General features: G+C 41.3%; 1 protein-coding gene across 1 annotated transcript in view; it reads left to right on the forward strand.

The window, feature by feature from the left end:
- SLC9A9 (solute carrier family 9 member A9) overlaps positions 1–23,273 on the forward strand; it is a 316,631-nt gene that overhangs the window by 83,497 nt on the left and 209,861 nt on the right. The window contains exon 6 of the mRNA XM_048864122.2: positions 10,837–10,942. Within this exon, the coding sequence (XP_048720079.1) occupies positions 10,837–10,942 (106 nt within the window). The remainder of the gene's footprint in view (positions 1–10,836; positions 10,943–23,273) is intronic.

Raw genomic sequence — 23,273 nt, forward strand, 5'->3', positions numbered from 1 at the left:
TGTGAAGAATATAGCTCTTGGAAAGGTAAACACAGATGTGCAAGTGAGAGGTACAGAATATTGTGACATAAGTGTTGAGAATGGGAAGACAGTGATACAGCAGTCGAGGACTTGTTTTTTGTTTGTTGCTTTCTCATACATAGTTTTGTATAAAATCAGTAAAGAGGAGATTCTCCACTATGCAAGATGCTTTCCTACTGAACTTGCGTTTGGACTTGGACTACCACTGTACTTGTGTTTGGACACACTGGGGAAAGTGTTTGAGGGTCTTGAAAATATACCTAATACAGATTCAATCTGGAAACACTGCAAGCTGCTGTAGAGATTTATGAAAATGTGTTCATCTATGAAGGAAAAACTGTAATACTGAGAATTTCCTGAAATACATTTTAATATTCTTCACTGCCTAGATTTTTTTGTTAAATTCCCCTAAAAATTTCTGCAATTAGTTTTGGGATACCTGGGAAATCCCCTCTAGTTTCTGGAATGTAACCACACCATCTCTGCAAAACAGCCTTTTTATTTTCCATAGCCCTTAGAAAACAAGTTCTGTCTGTCCCTATTGAATTTTTCTTTCTACAAAATATGTCTTCCCCTAACAATGCTTTAGAATTACCAGGAGAAGACAATGATGTTCCAGGCAAACCATCAGATGGACATTTTACTTTGAAAAGCACAGGCTTCTCTATGCAGAATTCTCCCTGCTGTGCTTATATAAATATAGTTTTAAACACCAGAGTTATGTGAATATTTTTTTATAATGCTGATCAAGTGGCATAATTTATCAAAAGTCAAGCAAATCAGATGTAATGGGAGGTATCATCTATTCTCATTACAGAAGAACATAATCAATCAGCTGAGAACTCTTGTGATCAACTGGATAATTAGTGTTATTACAGGTGCAACTTTAAGTACCTCAAGTTTTGTGACTAACTAGATAAAATATTTCACTAATGTTGAAGTATTAACAAGAGGAATTTAGTCCTGCTTGCCTGCTTTTCTTGGCTGAGCTTGCATTATTAAAAATGTTACTTTTCTTAATTTATTAAGCTAAATACATTGCATCCTAACCTGCTGAGGGTTTCCGCTATGATTATATTGTTATTATTTGTATAAAAAGAAGAAAAAGGGGGTTTCCTTTTATTAATTTTGGGTTTACATTGTCTTATAAGACTTCCTAAAATAATAGAGCAGATTATTTTTTAATATCTCATTTTATAATTCAGTATGGACAAAGAAGGCATTCAGATTACTGAGCACAGTTATGTCTGAAGCAACCCCTCTATGCCACATTTATACTAGTTACATTATTCAAACTTATAGAGTGAGGAAATATTCAGGCCCAGATTCTCAGCTATGATTCTGCCAACAGTCCTACCGGGCTGATGCAGCAGCTAGGAATTATGGGGGTGTATGGATTCCCCAATAGAGTTGGTTGCAAATATTTTCATGGAAAGTTTGTCCCTGTTTTTTGTCATTTCAAAATTCAACACATCAGCCATCTCCTCTATACCAGCAGCAGGCAGGTGGTGACTTAGAAGTTGCAATGTGGAAACTTGTCCTGAGCATCAGAGATCCCTAGCAGTTGAGATCCCCATACAGTAGATTATTTGTAACAGTGTCATAGGATGGGTCATCTGCAAGGACTGAATTTGGGACCTCTGGATCTAAAAGCATGACCCTCTACTGTTTGACAGATAGTAGCAGACCCATAAACCTGTTAAGTGTCCAACTATAAAAGGGAAACAAAGACTTGCACACAGGTAATGTAGCTCTACACCGCCTGTGATCCCCATATGCCATGATGATCTTCCCTGGTCTAGATCACCCCTCTTTGGAGTTATTTTCCACAGGCACTCTAGTGCTGTGCAGCTGCACTGGGCCTCAGTTTATATAGCGACACAGTTGGAAATAGTTGATTCAAATAAGTAAGTCTGAGAATATTATTCCTATCAGGTGAAGAAACAAAAATATCAGTCTTCCAAATACATATGTGTCATATAATTTAAGATCTGCTGTGCTTACAAGTGCATCGTAGACGTAGAGTACCCCATCTACCATAGTAAAGACTACATCTCCAGGCCTGCTTCCTCTCTTCATTGTGATGAGATGGGTGAAACTCAAAGTTGCATTCAGATAAATATCCAAAATTCCTGATTATCTGAACTTCATGTTGGGATATGCCCTCAATGTGAGTTAACCCTCAGTTCTTCCACTGGACACAATCCATCAGCAAACCCTAGCTCCTCTTTCCGCTAAGTCTCCCTTCAGCAGTAGCACCCTTGGTGAGATCCATTTTTTCATCATCTGGTGGCCGGTCTTTTTTGAGAGAGGGCTGTGCAATTCACCCCATTGAAGGAGGACCCTCTGCTAGAGTGAGGAGAGGACCCCATGGCCTGTGCTGAAACAGTCCTGCTATTAGGGATACATTAAATGGTAAAGGAGCCTTTGTATTGGTGAAGGTGCAAAAGACATACCAAATTGAATTGACTCTCAATAAAAATTTGAATTCATTTCTTTCTTGGCCAGATTAATTGGTTTATATTTAGTTTCTATCAACAAAGCAATCTAAATGTTGTACTATAAAACAGACCTTAGGCATTTTATTGGATTCTGGCAAGGGACATTCCTTCTTGTGTCTGAAATTCTCCTTGGCCAATTTATGATACTAAGTTATAGCTGAGTAGCTTTGTAATGGATGCATTTCAATGGTTCAGAAATTTGTTCAGGTCAGATAAGTGGTTATCTGAAGCTGATATCCATCTCCTTTGTTCAAAATAAGGCCAGAATTCTTGAAAGAGTGGGCTCCCAGCATTGCCAGACATTTTGATTTCCTTTCTTATGATATTTTAGCTGTAAACAATGAGAGAACAGTTTCCTTTCAATATTAGTGCACCTCTGCTTCTGCTCCTGGCCAAAGCCAAGAAGTGAAAAGGTGTGTTGGAAAGTAAGTGAAACATTAACCCAACATATTCAAACCTTGGTTCCGTTCTAATTTGGGGTAAATTTTTACTCAGTTGTATCTGATTTTCTAATCCCAAATGAAAGTTTCAATAATTAGAATCTAGAAATAATTAGAACAAAAAGCTGAGTCCCAGTTCTTTGCTCCCTTACATGGACGTGTAGTGGCTCAGTGCAGGGACCCTCCCACTCTGGGTCCTCGGGAGGCCACCCCGCCTTACTACGTCACTGATACGTCGGCGGCCATGGGGAATGAAGCGGTCTCTGCTCACAGCTGGGGCTCAGGCCTGGGCTCAGGCTGGGCAGGAAACAAACAGTCAATTGGCCCCAGCCTTGGATCAAGGCAGGACAACAAAAAGTCTGGGGCTCAGGCCTGTGTGCAGGCCAAGCAGCAAATAAACAGTCAGTTAACCCAGGCCCTGGATCAAGGCGGGGAAACCCAGAGTCTGAGGCTCAGGCTTCTGGTGTGGGGAAGGGGAGACTGCCACCCCTGGGTTGGGGTGGCAGGAGGGACGCAGACCCACCCACTCCACTGTGTCCCGGCCCAAGGCCCTAGCAGTGACAAAGAACTTTGTTACTGGGTCAGCAGGGATCCACGCCACAACATGCTGACTCACCCTCCGTCAGCGTTGAGGCCAGAGGGGTCTGCTACCCCTGGGCCACTTTCACACTTCCCTTCTTGGTGTTGCCATGAGGAGGGGTCAAGGTTGATGATGACTTCCAGGACCGCAAGCAAGTCTTTGGTGGTCTGATCTGTCGGTGGTCCGGGCCAGCCGTCTTCTCCCTCCGGGGTCAGGTCTGATGGCAGTCTGGGCGGTCAGGGCCAGTTGTCTGCTTCCTCCAAGTCTGAATCAGCTGGCGGCCCCGGCGGCCCAGGCCAGTCCTCTGCTCCCTCGGCACCCTCCGCCGCTTCCCAGTTCAGGAGGCCACGGGAGGCATCTGGTCTCTCCAGTGGTGGCCTCCCTATTGAGATTTCTGGGCTGCCTTTACATACTTTCTGCCCCTCCCACCCACTTCCTGGAGGAGAGGCAACTAGGCCCTGGTTCCACCCACTGGGCTCAGTGTGGGGGTCCTCCCACTCCGGGTCCTCGGGAGGCCACCCCGCCTCACTACAGGGTGCAATTCTCATTGACTTCAAAACTTGGCCAGTATTCTGCCTCATTAACAGAAGTAAGAAAAATTAGTCAGAGCAATGCTCCAATTCTGTATACTCACAACTGGATAATATGAATGCCATGGGTGTTCACATTAACAAAATTACTTGATCTTTGCCATAACCATAATAAAATGGGAGATTTGCTGGAAAGTGCTGCTTTAGGGCTTTGTCTTGGGTGCTGTTATTAGCACACTATTGTATAATGACATTCCAGTCTAAAGACATTTTATTTACCCGTAGCACTTTAAAAGAAAAAAACTTTTGACATTTAAAGCATGAGAAGCACATTTACCTCCACAGAGGTTTGCTGAAACATAACTATTTCAAAGCTACATGAACTCCCTTACCTTTGGTCATGTTGATAATCACAAGGCCCTTTTCTATTTGGAGTTACTATGGTTACAGCTGCACAGAAGATGTGAGTTGTACTGTGGTGTGTGGGGATTTTTTTTATAAAAATAGATATTAACCATCAGCTAGAGCAGTTCTGGCACCTTACAAAATCACCACATTGTGTGTTTAAAAAGATAATTCATAAAAACAATGGTAAGATATTTCATAAACGGTGTGTAAATAATATAAATTTAAAATATCTTTGTAATTAAAATGTTTTGTTGATGCTTTCTCCCTTTTTCTCATTGAGCTAAGCCATGAGTAGGATGGGTGACTAGCAGTGTCAATTAAAATGGGACCTGTTATTTTTAGAGAAAAGCCTTTTCTGTATGGGTGGTTTAATTGGGTTGTCTCTCATCTTATTTTCTTCCAATTTGTCATTGAACTGCCTGTTAGGATCTGGGCTTATCAGATATGACAGATGATTGTTACCTTTGTTATAATCAGAAGATGAAGAAGAGACAATGGCAGCCCCTTTGATCATTGTTTCAACTATAGGTATTTAATATTTCATTTTATATATAGTTTAGTTTCTTTTATTTTGATCAGATCCTCTTTTTTCTAAATCACATATACTGATCTCATTTATTTTCTGGCTCCACTTTCTGGGTCTCCTAGTTCTTTTCAGCAACAGAACAACAAGAAAGTATTGAATATTGTTAGTCTGAATATTGCTGTGATTTCTTGACATTTCAAGAATGTTTTTACAGGAAATTAATTACAGAAAGTTACAGGAAATTAATAGCAAGCGTAGCTGTTCCCATGTATGCCAAAAATATCCTTTATAAACCAACTTAATAGACACCTGTGTTGACTTGGGTAGGGCCAAGATTGTGCTAGATTGAGCATTTGCTACCATGTCACCTCAGGCCATGAAATACAGGAAAGAGAGAACCAGATTTGACTTAGATCAAATACTAAGAAATTCCCAGAAGTTCATCAGCTTAGGTTTCCTGTCACCGTATTTTTTAATGAAGATCATCAATGTGTTGGGAATCAGGACATGAATATGTCATCTGCACTTATGGCAGTGTTTTTTACTTCATCAAAAAAGTATTTGTGTGCAGTTCTCAAGGCAATATCTATCTATCTATCTATCTATCTATCTATCCCTCCACTTATACTTACATGGCTATCAGAGAGCAAAATTTCAATCCTGAAATATGCTAAGTTCTTTAAGCAAAAGTAGTTTGACTTTTGCATACTCACTATAAAGTATTTGGGGATGTACCTTGATTATTTATCATCCTACATAAAACTCAGCTCTATCTATTCTTAAATGTCTTCCAAAAGCAACACAGTGTAGCATCTAATACCATGTTTTACTTCTAAGTATAAGATAAAACTATGGCGTCACAGATTTACTGTGATAACTGTTGGCAAATGACTTTTTAAAGGAGATCATTCTACATTCTAAAAAGCATTCTCACTGTAGTATAATTTAAAATATCATCTCCCAGGTATCCAAGTACTGATAAGTTATTTTAGTAGGTCCATGCATCATCCTGATTACTACTTACATGCACATATGGTTTTCTGAGTAACAGCCGTGTTAATCTGTATTCGCAAAAAGAAAAGGAGTACTTGTGGCACCTTAGAGACTAACCAATTTATTTGTGCATAAGCTTTCGTGAGCTACAGCTCACTTCATCGGACGCATACTGTGGATTCTACACTTTCCACAGTATGCATCCGATGAAGTGAGCTGTAGCTCACGAAAGCTTATGCTCACATAAATTGGTTAGTCTCTAAGGTGCCACAAGTACTCCTTTTCTTTATATGGTCTTCTGTAAGCAGCTCACAATTAATCCCGTGTCCTGCCATCCAGCAGAAGGACTCTGTAGAATGAGGGAAAAAGAAGTACACGCTATAAAAATAGATATATAAATCTCACATTAACTCCAGTTCAAATTATTGCAAATTCTGATTCAAAATAATCATATAGAATATCTTTGAGTCCTTAACCCAGGTCAATATGAAATCCAAGCCATTGTAGTTTACAACTCCAGAACTCCTAGCTGAGAGACTGCTAGAATCTATCCTAGGCTAGACAACAATCTGGTCATCTACACTTTCAAGTCTTATCTTTTCTTCTTCTCATATTTTGAGAGAGCTTGTTGGTGTGGTGATTTAATGGCTGTAATGTTTGTTTTGATTCTTCTCTATCCTTTTATTCATTTTGTTTGAAGAGGTGCTTAGAGAGATTTCTCTGTGCAGGCCTGGATTCTTGATTCCTTACATTGGTTTTATCTGGGTTTACTTGTCCTTTAAAGCTGGTGGCAGAATCCTCCAGGACCAACATTAGTTGTTCTCGGGGGGCCTTCCTGTGCAACAGAGGGCACAGTTATTTCATAAATTCAAAGGCCAAAAGGGACGACTGTGGGCATCTAGTGTGCTTTCTGGTATAACACAGGCCCTAGAACTTCTCCAGAATATTTCTTAGAGCAGATCTTTTAGAAAAACATACAGTCTTGATTTAAAAATTCCCAGTGATGGAGAATCCACCACAACCCTTGGTAAGTTGTTCTAGTGGTTAATTACCCTCACTGTTAAAAATGTATGTCTTATTTCCAGGAAGAATTTATCTAGCTTCAACTTCCAGCCATTGGATCATGCTGTACCTTTCTCTGCCAGATTGCAGAGCTCATTATTAAATACTTATTCACCATGTACATACTGATAGATTGTGATTAAATAACTCTTTAACCTTCTCTTTGTTAAAATAAATAGATTATGCTTCTTGTGTCTATGGCTGTATGGCATGTTTTCGAATCCTTTAATCATTCTTGTGGCTATTCTCTGAACCCCCTACAATTTATCAACATCCTTCCTGAATAGCGGACACCAGGACTAGTCAGAAGTGCCAGCTTGAGATTCCCCTGTTTATACATCCTAATACACCAGAATATTACGTAGCAGAATATTTCAACAGTCACCCATCCCTTTGATCATTGTTTTTTACACAGTAGTCTTGTCTGCTTGGAGCTCTTTGTTAAAATGTCTCACCACTGAGCTAGTGCTGGTGCCCCTCCCCCGGGTGGAAACAACAGCCGTTGGCAGTTTTACTAAGCGGAAGGTTAGATGGCATAGTGGTTAATAATGTTGGCAGGCAATCTGCAATGGTGAAAGATTGTAACGACAATGTCACTGTAAGCCCGGCCTGTGAGACTCTTCCCTAAGGAAATTCCAGACTTTTCTAGTGTATGGTCAAGTCCGGGGGAAACGGGAGAGAGGGGGCACTTGAAAATGGCAAAACCGAGCCTAGCCCTGAATGTTCAATACCAAGTATAGATGGTGGCTTCTTGCTTGCTAAGTGGAAACGGGACAGCAAGAGAGAACACACTCCCCCATCCAAAAACTATCATATACCTTCCAATGCAGCAGCATTTTCATTAGTTCCCAGTAAGATTCCTTTCCTTTGTTTCCACTCCTCATTTATAAGTTGCTTTATTAGGGGAGGCCAAAGTGGTGTATGGGAACTTTGCTTTAGAACAACATTCCTATGTGGAACTCAGGATCAACTAGAAATACAGGTGCACATGGGTTAAAATCCACACCTCATCATGCAGCCCTCAGCATCAACTACTACAGATCTTTGATTTCATGCCCAGAATAAGGGAATCTTTCTAGAAACCCACTGATACCCAATGAAGGAACTGAACAGACATTCAGTGCTCATTTCCTCTCTGGTTTTCTATCTCATGTAGGCTCTCTTTTTGCAGTCTCACAGCCAATCATTACAGGGTCTCTCCTCTGTTGTTGGTTCCAAAGAAGCCCTATCGGTATTGGATCTGGAGTTTAATAAACTTTGAGGGAGAAGCGGTGGAGTCAGTGTGGCAGTTTGTGATTTAGGAAAGAAATCCATCCAGGTCACTAAGGGCTTGTTCCTTAAAATGCTACAGCAGCACAGCTCCAACACTGCAGCTGCACCACTTCAGTGTAGACACTTCCTATGCCTGTGGCAAGGGTTCTCCTGTTGGCCTAATTATCCACCTCCCCAAAAGACAGTACCTAGGTTGACAGGAGAATTCTTCCATCAACCTAGTGCTGTCTACACCGGGACTTAGGTTAGCTTAACTGCGTTGCTCAGGGATGTGAATTATTCACACCCGTGAGCAACATAGCTGTAAAGTTGACCTAATTTTCTAGTGCTGTCTACATGAGGACTTAAATTGGCTTAACTACGTTGCTCAGGGATGTGAATTATTTGCACCCCTGAGCAGCGTAGCTGGGTTAACCCAGTTTTCTAGCATAGGCCAACCCTTGAACACTGTTGGAATTTTCCTCTCCCCTCACTATTCAGGGATTGCTGGGAAATGCTGTTCCATGGCATTCAATCAATAGCCTTGGTTCAGGGACAGGGCATGTTGCAAAAAGGGTCTATCTAAACTCTGCCTTCTCTTCAGATGTGGAAGAAACATTGAAAGAGCTGGATAGGCTAAGAAGTCTCTCCCAGAAGAAGGGGCAAGCGATTCATTATTCTGTTGATTTCTTCATTATTTTCATGCATTTTAGGTTATGTCTACACTAGCACTTTTGTCTGTATAACTTATGTCGCTCAGGGCTGTGAAAAAACACACCCCTGAGCGACATACGTTACACCGACAGAAGTGCTGGTGTGCACAGCGCTATGTCGGCAGGAGATGCTCTCCCACCACACATTAGGGGTGGTTTAATTATGTCTACGGGAGACCTCTCTCCCGTCAGCATAGAGCGGCTACATTGGTACAGCTGTGCCACTGTAAGCTCTCCAGTATAGATATGGTCTTTATTTCATTTGACTAGACTTGGAGTCAGATCCCTCTAGAGAGGGGCTCTGATAACTTCCAGAAGGCTGGGGGAGGAAGATACTTGAAAAGGAAAAAAAATTGTTTGTTTTCTTGGAAATAACTTTATTGGTGTGGATCTTTGTTTGGTTTGGCCTACCACACCTATATAAACTTTGCTGTTGGATTCTTGGTTACTGTTTACTTTTCCTATTACTATTTCCCAGTTTCTGCATTTAAGACCTTGCCGATAACTTAATATTGGAAGTGGCAAATGCTTGTTTTCACAGATATGGGAGACGGAATCATTTTCTATGGAATAGGGCATCCAGAATAGTACTTCAAAGCTGCTGTGTTAATCTGGATCATGGTACATAAAACCCCATAGGAGAACTGAACATCATAATTGGGACTCTAAACTAATATTAGATTCCAAACACTCCCGTTGCTAACACCTGTTGAAAAATCCTTTTAGCAGTGGTTTCAGTTCTACCAATATTCTGTACATAAGGTCCAAAATTCTAGAAAGAGAAAAAAATCACCCACACAAAGCAAACGTTAGTTTGTGAATCTTCAGTGGTAGCTTTAGTGTAAAAATTCCCTTTTCTGAAATGTCAGATGTAAACCTGAAACCCTGGGGGCACTTCTAAACTTCAGGATTCCTATGCTATGAAGATTTAGTCAATTGCACAATTATGTACCAGAATGTACCAGTGAAGCAAATGCAGTGAGATACTGCATAATTTTCCAAACATACAAATCATTAGGAAGCTTTATATTAAACTTTTGGTTGAAAGGGAAACCTCTGTTTGTTTCATGAAAACAGTGAATATGAATAGTAATACAGAGCATATGCACAATACTTTTCACCCATAGAACTCAAAGCACCTTACAAAGATGGGTCAGCATTATTATGCTCTGTTTACAGATAGGGAAACAGAAACACAAAGTGACTTGCCCAACATCAGTTTCCTTCTGACCCAAATTGAATGAGTTATTTCATCAGTAATCTCAAAATATAAATACAAGTTTTTAGGAAAAAAATGTTAAAATTAATGTCACTAAAGTTCTTTATAAACATCAAAGAATTAAGCCTCACAATCTATTTGGGAGATGGGTAAGTATTAACAATGTCTTGTTCATGGATAGGTAAATTGGGGTTCAGATCACACAGAAGGTCCATGGGAGAGCCAGGGATCATCCCTGAGTCTCCTTACCTCCAGTTCTGTGTTTAAGTCACAAGACTATTTCCCTGATATTAGGGGTAATCAAAGGTATAGTTTTAGTTTGTGTGTGACTGAAATGTGGCAGGGAGGGAGTGGTCATTTCTAGTTCATGTAAAGCATGACTCTTAAAGTTATTGCTGGATTTAGGGAACTGGTGTACTTAAATGTATCCCTTTTCTAATGTATTTCATTCAATTAATGGGCAAACTGTCATGTTATACTGTTTTGATGTTAAAACATGCTTATCAAAACTCGTTCCCTTCCATTTAGCTCATTAGCTATTCTAAAATTATGAGAATAACAAGCTTACTTTGCTCTGTATGTTTCCTTCTAGTGACAGTTCTGGCTATTTTCCACGAGCTGCATGTGGATACAGATCTGTATACCCTCCTTTTTGGAGAGAGTGTCCTAAATGATGCTGTGGCTATAGTTCTCACATAGTAAGTACAAACATCTGTATTCCTTAAACAATGAAATAACTCTGAATTGTCTTGGTAAATAGCTCTCTCCAGACAAATATCAATGGAGAGTTTAAAGATTGCATTAAAGGCGTAAACTTCTGGAAATGTAATTGGTGCATTAAGTACTCAATTTCCAACGTTAATGGGATATGTGTGTCTGAACTGCCATTTTTGGTTGTGAATACTTAGCCCAGAAAGCAATAAATGTTTTAAATGTGTATATTAAATCTGATTAATGTTCTACTCTAAACAATGTGTCTGAATGGACTTGTGCTACTAGATCCTGTAAACTTGGGAGGTTTGCCAGATTGGAGGCAGAAGTTCAGGACCAGAAGCTATCTCATACTCTTTTTTTCTGCAATCTATTGTTTTCCGAGGCAAAACCACAAAGCAGTGCAGCATAGTACTGCTTATCTCCCTGTGTCTATTAAAACCAGCAGGCTTTCAGCCAGTAAATGTAAGATAATATTGCATAGCACCTTTCATTCCCAAGGATCTTAAAGCACTTCACAAATGATGGGCTACATTTACCCTGGGTTTATGCTGCCATATAAACACAAATGCTAAGTACGTGATTAGAAGGTTCCCAAGTTGGCTTCAACTGCCATGTCTCTCACAGCCTATCATTCTTTGGACCATTGCTAAAAAATTAAAACAACCACCCCACTGCACACTCAGAATGTGCTCTTCAAAGTTTCATAACTTTGCCAAATCAAACCTGATTTTCATCAGCATGCCAAAAGATACTTCTCCTCAGTGAAGACTATTTTCCTGCTAAATGTCTTCCTTGGACACTACAGCTGTTCAAAGACAGATTAAAAGATTTTTTTTTATATATTGTGAAACATTTTTTCCCCTCTCTCTTTATATTCAATGACATATTAACTTTTTTTTTTTCCTGAAACTATCCACAAATATTTAACAAGGCAGTTACCAAGTCTGGAAAATTTACAATCATATAGATCAGGGGTGGGCAAACTACGGCCCAGGGGCCATCCAGACATTTTAATCCGGCCCTTGAGCTTCTGCCAGGAAGTAGGGTCCGGGGCTTGCCCCGTTCTGGTGCTCCAGCTGGGGAGCAGTGTCAGGGTCTTGCCCACTCCATATGGCTCTCGGAAGCAGTGGCATTTCCACCCTGCAGCTCCTACTCGTAGGGGCAACCAGGAGGCTCCGCATGCTGCCCCCACCCCAAGTGCTGCCCCCGCAGCTCCTATTGGCCGGGAACCTCAGCCAATGGGAGCTGCAGGGGTGGCGCCTGTGGACAGGGAGTGCGCAGAGCCACCTGGCTGCACCTCCCAGTAAGAGCCAGCGGGGGGATATGCCACTGTTCCTGGGAGCTGCTTGAGGTAAGCGCTGCCTGGAACCTGCCCCTCTAACCCCTTTCCGTGCCCCAGCCCTGATCCCCCTCCCACCCTCTGAACCCCTCAGTCCTAGGCCGGAGCACCCTCCTGAACCCCCAACTCCTCATCCCAAACCCCACCCCAGAACCCAATCCCCATTTCATGAGCATTCATGACCTGCCATACAGTTTCCATACCAATATGTGGCCCTCGGGCCAAAAAGTTTGCCCACCCCGATATAGATAAAAGATTTGAAACATAAGCAACTGAAAATAGGGGGCTAGTACAGAAATATTCCAGCAACCTTAGATATTACTCTCACTACATGCTCTAGCTATATTAAAATATGAAAATAACTGACAAGTGCGTGAACAAGGCCCTGGTTCAGGAAAGCAATCCTATTCTGGAATGCAATTAAGCACGTATTTAACTTCTGTTGACGTCATTATAAGTTATGTGCATGCTTAAAGTCAAGCCTGGATAAAACTAAGCACATGTTTAAGTCTTTCTTGAGTCTGGGCTATAATGCAGCCACCTCTGGGATGGAACACAGCAACTGTCTGATAACGCACAGCAATACTACTCAGAAGTGCTTAAAGGACAAGGCATGTAGAAGAATTTCATATCCTCTTTAAGTTGTAAAGTGAGTTTTGGTAGATAGTATGTAATGAACCAAACTGGGGATTTTTCTCCTTTGTTATGACAGCTTGTTTTCACAGCCAGTACATAATTCTTGCTAGATATGTAAGATTAGTGTTAATACTCCTATTTAATTGTTCATTATCTAAATACCAGTCCCCTTACATTCACCTACACTTAAGCTCTGCTTTTGTTTTCAGAGCAAGAACAACATTTCCATCTACTGTCAAGGGTGTGAGCACACAATCTGATGATTAAATGTAGCACAGATGTCACATTCAGTTAAGGTAGTCAGAACGTGTAACTTAACAGAGTATCTATTGTACCAGAAAACAAAATGGACAGAGGGAAATTTAAATCAGAGACTAGAAAAACTGAAAGAATTGTCACAAAATAAAAGCACACAGTTAAAACAGGAATCTACTGTACTAACCAAACTTATAAGAAATACTCAGATGGTAAAGTCTGGGTTTCTTTCTTTGATTCTGTTTTATTTGAGCTGAGCTAGTGCAGGGTTTCCTAGTGAACAGCCATGTAACCCTTAAACCTAGAAGCAACTGAAACAAACAAACAAACAAAAAAAGCCAGAATCTGTAAAGTATCATTCGTTTTCAGCAGTTGGACTGCCAAATCACATATACTTCTTCAACGGTCAAACTCTGAGGAACCACTAAATACAACACAAACCTCAAAAGCACAGCAATATTGTATAGTCCACAAGTCAGGAGTTTCTAACACCTCCTCTTTTCCCTGTACACAAATACAGGTTATAGGGTTTAGTCCATATATCTGCAAGTGGAGACTGAAGATAGATAGGAGTATGACAGGTTTCAGAGTAGCAGCTGTGTTAGTCTGTATCCGCAAAAAGAAACAGAGTACTTGTGGCACCTTATTTAAATTTAAATAAATTTGTTAGTCTCTAAGATGCCACAAGTTCTCCGTTTCTTTTTGCAGATAGGAGTATGCTTGCCATAAACACTGTTTTTTCTTCAGAGCTTTCTCATCTGTTTTTCTCTGTTTCTGACAGATTGTAACCCTAGTCTCTGCAGTAGGATCTGTTTACACTAGCAAGCTAATATATTTTTCTGTATATTTTCAGTAGTGAAATTTGCATCAGACAGTAAAGGAAATTCCTACACTTCTATAGATGACGTTGAAAAGAATCTGGGAGATGTTTAATTTCTAGCCTAAATAATGAGTTGTTGTACCAGTTGTGTAAACCTCAACCCTACCATGATCTTCTTTCCTGCGGGCTTTTAAGTAAAGATGTACTGCTGATAACATCAACTTCAGTGAGTTAGCACCCCAGTAAATCAAACAGCTTCCTTCTAGTTGCATGCAGAAGTATTGTGTTCTAGTGTTAAGAAAGTGCAGCAACTTTCATCCCATGGCACAGACACCATTTTATTTTTACTTTTTGAAAGTGTTACTCAATGTTTTTGCGATGTGGTGCAGTGACAATGATGTATAATGTATAATTAGACTGGCAGCAGAATATTTAAAAATGTGAAGCTCTATACACAGAAAGGATCCGTAGTAATAGTATAGTGCGATGCTTGTTCATATATTATTTAATGAGTAAAGAGAAGAGAGAATAAAAGAGGGGCTGCAAAATGGGTTTCATCAGACAGCTGAAGAAACCCTAAATGTCTGCAAGCCTGACTCATTTTAAATGCTAAGGGGGATCTTACATTTATGCATACTGCCTCTTACCCCAGAGGATCCCAAAGTGCTTAAAAATGATTTGCCTGACTCTTGGCAGGTTCAATGTGGGTTAGGAGGAGAGAAGGAAGGTTCAGTGTTCCTCCAGTTCCACTTCACCTACTTATGGACAGACAAACATGACATGGCTGCTTGTCCTTCCTGAATGGAAGGGACTGCCTATTGCACACTAATAGGAGTCATGTTGGGGCAGGTTTGCTCCCCCTATATTTCTCCTCTTTTAGGCATCAGTCAGTGAGAGGAGGACAATACTCAGATGAGCTCACACGAGACCTTTTGTACCCATTTAGTAAGTGACGCTACTCAGTGTGCTACCACATGAAGGATTCCACCTGTCTTTAAATAACATAGGCCCGATACCTCCAGATACCATCCGCACGAGCACTTCAGCCCCCCCACCAGCAGAAGCAGCTTTCCAGTGTGGGGTTGCCAGGTGTCAACTTTTCGACTGGAAAATCTGATCAAAAAGGGACCTTGGCAGCTCCAATCAGCACCACTGACCAGGCCGTTAAAAGTCCAGTTGGTGGCACAGCAGGACTGGCTCCACACGGCTCCCGGGAAGTGACTGGCATTTCCCTCTGATTCCTAGGTAGAGGGGCAGCCATGGGGTCTTTGTGCAGGAACCACGGCCAATTGGAGTTGTGGGGGTGGCGCCTGTGGGCAGAAGCAGGGCACAGAGCCTCCTGGCTGCCCCTCTGCCTCGGAGCTGGAGATACATGTCACCACTTCCTGGGAGCTGCCTGAGGTCAGAGTTGCCCAGAGCCCACACTCCAAACCCCCGCCCACAGCCAAACTCCCTCCCAGAGCCTACAACCTCTTTTGCACCCAACCCCCCTGCACCAGCCCAGAGCCCCCTCCTGTACCCCAAACTCTTCATTCCTGACCCCATCCCAAAGATCACCCCCCCCCACCGGAGTCCTCACCCCCTCTCACACCCCAACTGCCTACCCCAGCCCGGAACCCCCTCCCACACCCTGAACCCTGCATTTCTGGCCCACTCAAGCTGGCGCCTCCAGCCCAGAGCCTGTAGACCCTCCCACATCCCTGCCCCAGCCCTGAGCCCCCTCCCACACTCCAAAGCCCTTGGCCCCAGGTCAGAGTCCCCTCCAGCATCCCAAATCCCTCAGCCATGGCCCCTCCCCAGAGCCTGCCACCCCCCAGCCAGAGCTCTTATCCCTTCCCACACCCCAACTCCCTGCCCCAGCCTGATGAAAATGAGCAAGTGAGCGAAGGTGGGAGAGAGCAAGTGACGGAGGAAGAGGGGATGGAGTGAGCAGGGGTGAGGCCTCAGAAAAGGGGTGTGGAGGGGGCGGGGACTTGCGGAAGGGGCAGGGTAAGGGTGTTCGGTTTTCTGCAATTAGAACACTGGCAACCCTATGGGCCAGTGGCCCTTAGAAACATATTTTAATCTATATAGTTTTATAGTTTCCTTGGTAATGAATGCTATACAGTTACTCCCCACTTAACGTCCTCTCACTTAACATTGTTTCGATCTTACGTCCCCGCTCCATTACAGAACATGCTCCGTTTAAAGTTGTGCAATGCTCCACTATAACATTGTTTAGCTGCCTGCTTTGTCCACAGCTGGCAGCCCCCCATCAACTCCCCTACGCACCCCCTCCACCCAGTGCCTCCTGCCCACCGGCAGATCTCGCGGATCAGCACCTTCCCCCTCCTCCCCCCGCCTCCTGCCCGCAGCAATCAGCTGGCTTGTGGCATTCAGGAGGCGGGGGTAGGGGGAGGAGTGAGGATGTGGCGTGCAGAGTAAAGGGGGAGGGAGGAGAAGAGATGGTTTAAGGGTGGGGGCTTGGGGGAAAGGGTGGAGTGGGCGGCCCGAGGGTTGAGCCCCCCACACCGGTGCACCTCCCAACTATAATACTGTACTGTATGCACAGTGTGTTTGTAAACACATAGCAGATGCACACTACCCTCCCCCCCGCCCTTTTTTTTTTTTTTTGCCAGAGAAGGTGGGCCTGGGCAAATATATAACATTCCATTGTTGTTTGTTTTATCTGAAAATTCTGCCCTGGTAAGAAAGTAATGGAACCTGTTCATTTTTCTGCAGTAACATAATGAACTTTCATGGGTTTCTTTATGAAGTTGTACATTTCCAAGTAGCTTGTAATGATGACGAAATTTCATTTTCAAAGCCTCTGAAAACCTCTGAAAAAAAGAGCTCTTGTCTTACATTACATGGATTCCAAGTCCATTTTTCAAGATTTGACTGCAGGATTTGACATTATTTCTAGCCTGTGGGTAATAAATGAGCTGTCCTCATATACTAGACTCCTTTTAATAGTTTAAAAGAGACTGAAATTTATGGGCAATAATTTGCAGATTGTGATTCTTCTCATTTTGCTTGGGTCTTCTCTCATCAGGTCAAAAATGATAGAGTTTATCCATTACCACATGGTAACCCCAAAAAGGAGAAATTTCAACCACTTAGTATAGGCCAGTAGCAGGGGCTCACAGTGTTGAGGGTCTATGCTATGGAGAAAGGGGGCGGCAAATTTGCACAGCTTTATTTGTGATTAAAGGGATGACTTACCCAAAATATAGGCAGACTTCCTTTAAACAGGGGGATTGTTTTTTTGTTGAAGTTTTAGTTTCATTGTTCCCTCTAAGTCCTTCAAAGTGATACAAATTCATCCAGTGAGCATGTTCCTCCTAGTGTAGTAATACTGTGTACAAGTAGATGCCATGCTCAAGCCATTTATTCTTGCCATGAGTTCACTGGAATCTTGTATGGGATTTTCTAAAATCACACGGGGAAAATAATGAAGCACTGTTACTCAAAGTGTGGATCAGCTTCCAGCAGGAAATGACAGTACAGTCAGTGTTCAGTTTGTGTTGTATAGGCATAATCTATGGCAATGGGTCTCAAGAGGTGAACCATGGAACTGCTCTGGGTAGTCCACAGAGCTACATCTAACACAGTGGTGTAACTTACTAGTAGATGCAATGATGATACTTCCTGATAGTTTTAGGCCAGTCCAGGACAATCTTAGGAATAATAAAAACTATTTTGACCAACTAGACTTAACACAGAAAACAAAAGAAATAAGGACCTTAGACTCTGCATGACTACTTCAAGTATTTTGGGGTTGACTATTTCTCTGGCATAAATTCTACCACGATTATATCCATGGACATCTCTTAAGTGAGAGGGGAAGCAAACACAGGAAACCAAAATGAAAAAGTGCAGTTGAGGGCTAAAGAAATTCTGATAGCAAACAGAAAGGCAAACTGGAAAATCACCTGAAGAGACTAGAGAAAAGGAGTCAAGCAATAAGGGGATATTCAGTTCTAAGATATGTAAAGTCCATTTGGCCTGCATTGTGTGTGAGAGAATAAATAGAAATGCTCAATTTACCTCCTCTGTGGGCTTGATCCATTGGCTACTGAAGTCAGTGGAAGTCGTTCCATAGGTGTAGGATCAGGGTGTTAACTAGAACTGAGTGAAAATTCTCCAACACAACAGTTTTCCTGGAAGCCCCAGTGTGGTGAATGTTCTGAGCCTGATGAGTCATTTGAGGTAATTACCTGTGAGTCCTAAGAGTTCAGCCAGTCCACAAGCAAGAGTCTAACCAGGTGACCCAAAGGAAAGCATATAGGTTCCTAAAGTAAGTTGCAACTCCAGTCTGCTCAGCATTGCTACCTTGTTGGGGATGCTCCCTGCTACCATCTTCTGACAGACTGTGCCTCTTTCTCCTGCTGCTCCTGCTGAAGCCATGGCTGACCACCTGGCTGTCCTAACACCCAGCTGGGCCAGAAGCTTTAGACCTGGATCTCCCCGGGCTTCCAGGCGCCTAGTTCCCCTTTAGCTCCTGGCAGACTAAAAGGGAGCTGGGAGCACTGGCTCCCAATCACCCCTTTTGGGATGAACAGTTTTGATTTTTCTAAATGATTTTTTATCCCGTTTCATGGAAAATTTGGAAATGTTTGGTTTTTGATCCAAACAGAACAAAAAACAAATTTCAAAATTCCAAAATTCTCTGCAAAATGAAATCACCATTGGCCACACAGCTCTGTTCTTAACCATTCATTACTGTTCATACCTCTGTTATGTCACCTTATTATTCTCCTGTCGAAACAAAACAGTCCCAGTCTTCTCATTCTATTCTACATGAAAGTTTTTCCAGTTTTTAAATTTTTTTCCTGTTTCCTTTGGCCCTCTTCTATTCCTGCTGGTTCTTTTTTGAGAGCAGGTTATTAGACCTGAACTCAGTATTCCAGGGAAAGCCATACCATTAATTTCGATAATGTCATTATCATATGTATATTATTATTCACTAGCCCATTCTCAGAACATCCCAGCATTTTGTTTGACCTTTTAATTGCCAGTGGAATTCCTCTGAAGTTCCTCACAGTCCTCACCAGTGTTGACTAACCTAAATAATTTTGTGTCATCTGCAGATGTTGTCCTCACTGTTCACCCCTTTCCAGATTATTAATAAATTTACTTAATAACACTGATCCAAGAGTGGATCCTTAGAACACCCCATAAATAACCTTTTTTTATTGTTGAAAATTGCCCATTTATTTCTTTTCTGTCTTAGCTATTTCTATAGTTACTGATATTTTTTGTTGTATCTGAAAACCTCTTTGTATACTTTCTCAGTCAGGCTTTATTTTTCATTATGATTCTTATGTACACCTGACAGAAGCTGGCAACCCTGTACAAAACTCTGAGAAGACAGCATGACTACCCTGATGCATTTACAATCCAAATTGGCTTTGGGATTTACAGGAAATAATGTCAACCTGGAAAGGCATGCTGGGTTCCTCCTTGAGACATACCTGAACTGATTTGAAACTCCTTTAATGATTAGTTTTAAATTCCCATTATCTTTTGTCAGGAGCTGTCCCTGATTTGGATCCTTTGCCCTTGAGTTTTTGGAGCATTATGCAGGGTGGATTTTGCCACAGAATTTAGTGCTCTGCTTTTTGCTTTGATTCCGGAGTCCACTGAATAGCTGGTTTTACAGTGACAAGACAGCTGCATGTTTTCATATTCTTCCTTAAACTGCAGTTATAGTCAGAAAAATGGCTATTAAAAATGACATTGTGGGGTTCTGAATTTACTCCCTTAACCACTTCTATATCCAGTGTGCTCATTTAAGAGTCAAAGGCTTTTCTAACAGCCAATACTGACAGCCTGGGATCTGAAAATCAAGCTGTTTCTTTTTGCTTCTTCTTGTCCATCGAGCACCAGTAATATGGATTCTGCAGTTGGAGCTTAGCTAACAGTTTTGTTGATGAAATGTGTGACTAACTCTTCCATAAGTTCGGTAGTGTTAATAGGGGTAAAACTTGTTCTTCTCTGGAAGTAAGTAAATGATTTGCAAAGACAGAGAGCAAGTGTGCTGAGTTAGAATATGCCACTTTTCATGGTGTGCTGAAGGTTCTGTTTCTTAACTGTACTCTAACTTATATCCAGTACCCATCTTTTACTATATTCCTGTATAGCGTTTGGCCCTACCATTAGTCCAGTCCCAGGGAAATAAACTGATGCTAAAGGGCCCTTATTTTTGTCCAGTCTTTGAAGTGAACAGCAGACTACAGGGAATACTTTTAACATTTTGTTTCCTTTGATGCAAATGCATTCAGTCAGCTTGCATCCAAAAGGAATAATAAAAATGAGTATCTTTGCTTCTTATTCCTTGTCATTTGTAGTTCAAATAGAAGGCTGTTCGACCCATGCTATGACAATGAAGGATGCATGCCTCTGCTCAATTCCACCAATTGAGATTTGTAGGGAACTTCTTGCATTTCGTTGCAAGCTTCACAAAAAATGATTGTTTCAGTATTGACTCGTCACACTGGGGTTCCACGATTGGATGGTTAGGTAAAAAAAACTGATTGCTTCTTCAATTTCAACTGTACTTTCACCATTCATTCGCTCTGATTATGGTTGGCTCATGTTTAGGAATATCTTCACCTCTTCAGGCATTGCAATAAAAAAAAATAAAAAATATGCACCTAATTTAATTTGGGCTTCCAATATATATGTGCACAGACAAGAAATTATCTGTACAAAATAACCATATAGTTGCATAAATATACACAAGTGCAAAACACTGTCCATTGTCGTGTAGTTGGTCCCTATTTGTTTACAAATGTGTATTTTATGAACACATTTACTTGTTTGAATGTCTGTGCACACACTTTGTGTGTACCATTTAGGTGCCTGGTTTTGAATATTTATTGTGTAGTGCCAAAATTTGCCTTTGAGTATAGGGTGACCAGATGTCCCGATTTTATAGGAAAAGTCCCGATATTTGGGGCTTTTTCTTATATAGGCACCTATTACTCACCACCCCGTCCCGATTTTTCACACCTGCTATCTGGTCACCCTACTTGAGTATGGGGTGATGGCTGCCATTGAAGTCACATGAAGTCAAACATATAGGATATGTACATAAGCAGAATTTACCCCATAGCATCCAGGTGCATTAGAAAAAGGATCTACTGAAGCTAGTTTCAATAGAGAAAGAGAAAATGATCAGAATAATGTACTGTTATTATTTAATATGTATAGTGTTACAGCAGACAGATGCTCCAGTCAGGCTTGGGGGCCATCATAATAACCATTGTACAAGACGATAAAAAGACATGACGTGTCTCAAGGCCTGTCAAGGAAGAGAGACCAGGGAAATGGGAGCAGAGGTGGTATCAGGCAAGGGAATGGGTGGTGGGAAAAGAGATGAGAAGGGATGAACAGAATTCCAGGATAGTGGTAGATGCCACTGGAAGCAAGACAGTGGGGTAAGGATTTGTTGGGATGAGAGGAGGGTGGGCGAGTGAAAATGAGGACTAAGGAGGTGGAATTGGTGGAAGCATTGACAGGGAAAGGTATGTGGAAAGGAGGAAAAAATGTTTGGGTTTTGCTAATTTCTTAAATAACTTTATTTATGTTTGGGTTTTGCTAATTTCTTAAATAACTTTATTTTGTTTTCCCATATAAAAGGTACTGGTGATTTCTTATTCCTGAGAGGATGAACGGGGAAGAAACACTTGTAAAAGGTGACAGAGGGGGTTAAAATTTAAGTTCTTAAAATCATGGGAGAAAATAAGGTTTTGGGTGGGGACTTGAGCCAAACATTTTATTTATTGAAACCCTTAGACAGCACTGAGCCCAGCCTATACTGCTAATACCACATAGCAGAAAGGGCACACACAGGGCAGTAAATCAGTTATTCAGTCAGTCAAATAACAGCATCACAATAAATTAATAAAGCAGGGAATTATTTGTACTGCAGGTTAATGAGCGAATCAATTAGGTGGATGAGGAATCCTTTCCCTCTTTGATTTCTGTAATGACATTATGATTATCCATCTACTCTGTTTACCTTTGAGGGAGTGTTTATCCCCATGACTGTTAGCCTGTAGATAATATTTTGACATTTTACATCAGTGACCATCTGGAATAGGCAATATGAGAATTGGGAGACTGAGCAAACTTGTTATAAATAGAAACTTCTAAAGGACTTTCTCCCTCTGTTAAATAGAGTCAAGCCCACTAATCAAGATGGGTGCTCGCTGCATTAGTAAAACTTCTGGAATTGTTTCTAAGCATGCCTTTACATAGGTGAATAACAGTTCTGTTTTAACCACAGAAAACAATTCAGAGGAATGTCAGCAATTCTTGCCCTAGTTAGGATTTCAGCATGAGATTTGAGACTATGAACAGGATGTTTCCAGGAGATAATTCCTATCATTCCAGTACATTTCATGCCGTTTTCAATATTTGCATGCCCACTGCATTTTTATTTTTTTTTAATATTGGTACCACATTAAAAAAATTTCCAATGCTTTCCAAAACTGCAAGGTGAAGGTATTCTTAAATATAAGTTATCTAATAGAGTCTGAGGGTTTTATGCAATTTATTTAAATATATAGCCTACAGTGGCAGTCTGTTTCATGAATTGGAATAGATTTCAGTGAGTGGTGTTGTGGAGAATGCCCTCAGGGAGGTATGAAAATGTAACTTATCTCAAATCAACTGGGAATGTCTGCACTTGTCATTTCCAATCAAATCAGACTAACTGTGGGTATTTCTGTCCACTTATTCACAAACAAACTGATAACACTTACAAATATGGCATGCAGGCTCAGAATTAAGAAAGCCACTTGTGATGCTTGCAAATCATGTCAAAGAGGCAATTATTTAGCTACATTTTCAGTACAAGTGACCGTGTTGGCATCAAAGCTTCCTCTTTTCAAAGATTTCTATTGGGAGCACTTCAGAACTGAAGTATACCCTGCTACAAATTAGCTTGGTTTTTTTGAGCCCTTCCAGATGTTTTTTCTTATCCAAATAACCTTTCTCCAGTGAATAAGACAGATTTTATGAGAGCAAGATAATTACACACACAGTTTAATTCTTCTTTTAGAGACAAATCCCTTTTAGTTAAAAATGGGTGTATGGATACTGATTCCCTTGAAGTGTTCCAAAAGCAAACTGACTGCATCCTCTCTGGAGAATCATTTAAGAAAGACCCTGTCTGGATCTAGAAGTATATAAAGCTATTTTCTTGTCTTGATCTTTAACTATTCATGGTAAATAGGCCCAATGGCCTGTGATGGGATGTTAGATGGGGTGGGAT

Source organism: Caretta caretta, chromosome 9 (assembly GCF_965140235.1).
Source record: "Caretta caretta isolate rCarCar2 chromosome 9, rCarCar1.hap1, whole genome shotgun sequence".
NCBI lineage: Eukaryota > Metazoa > Chordata > Testudines > Cheloniidae > Caretta > Caretta caretta.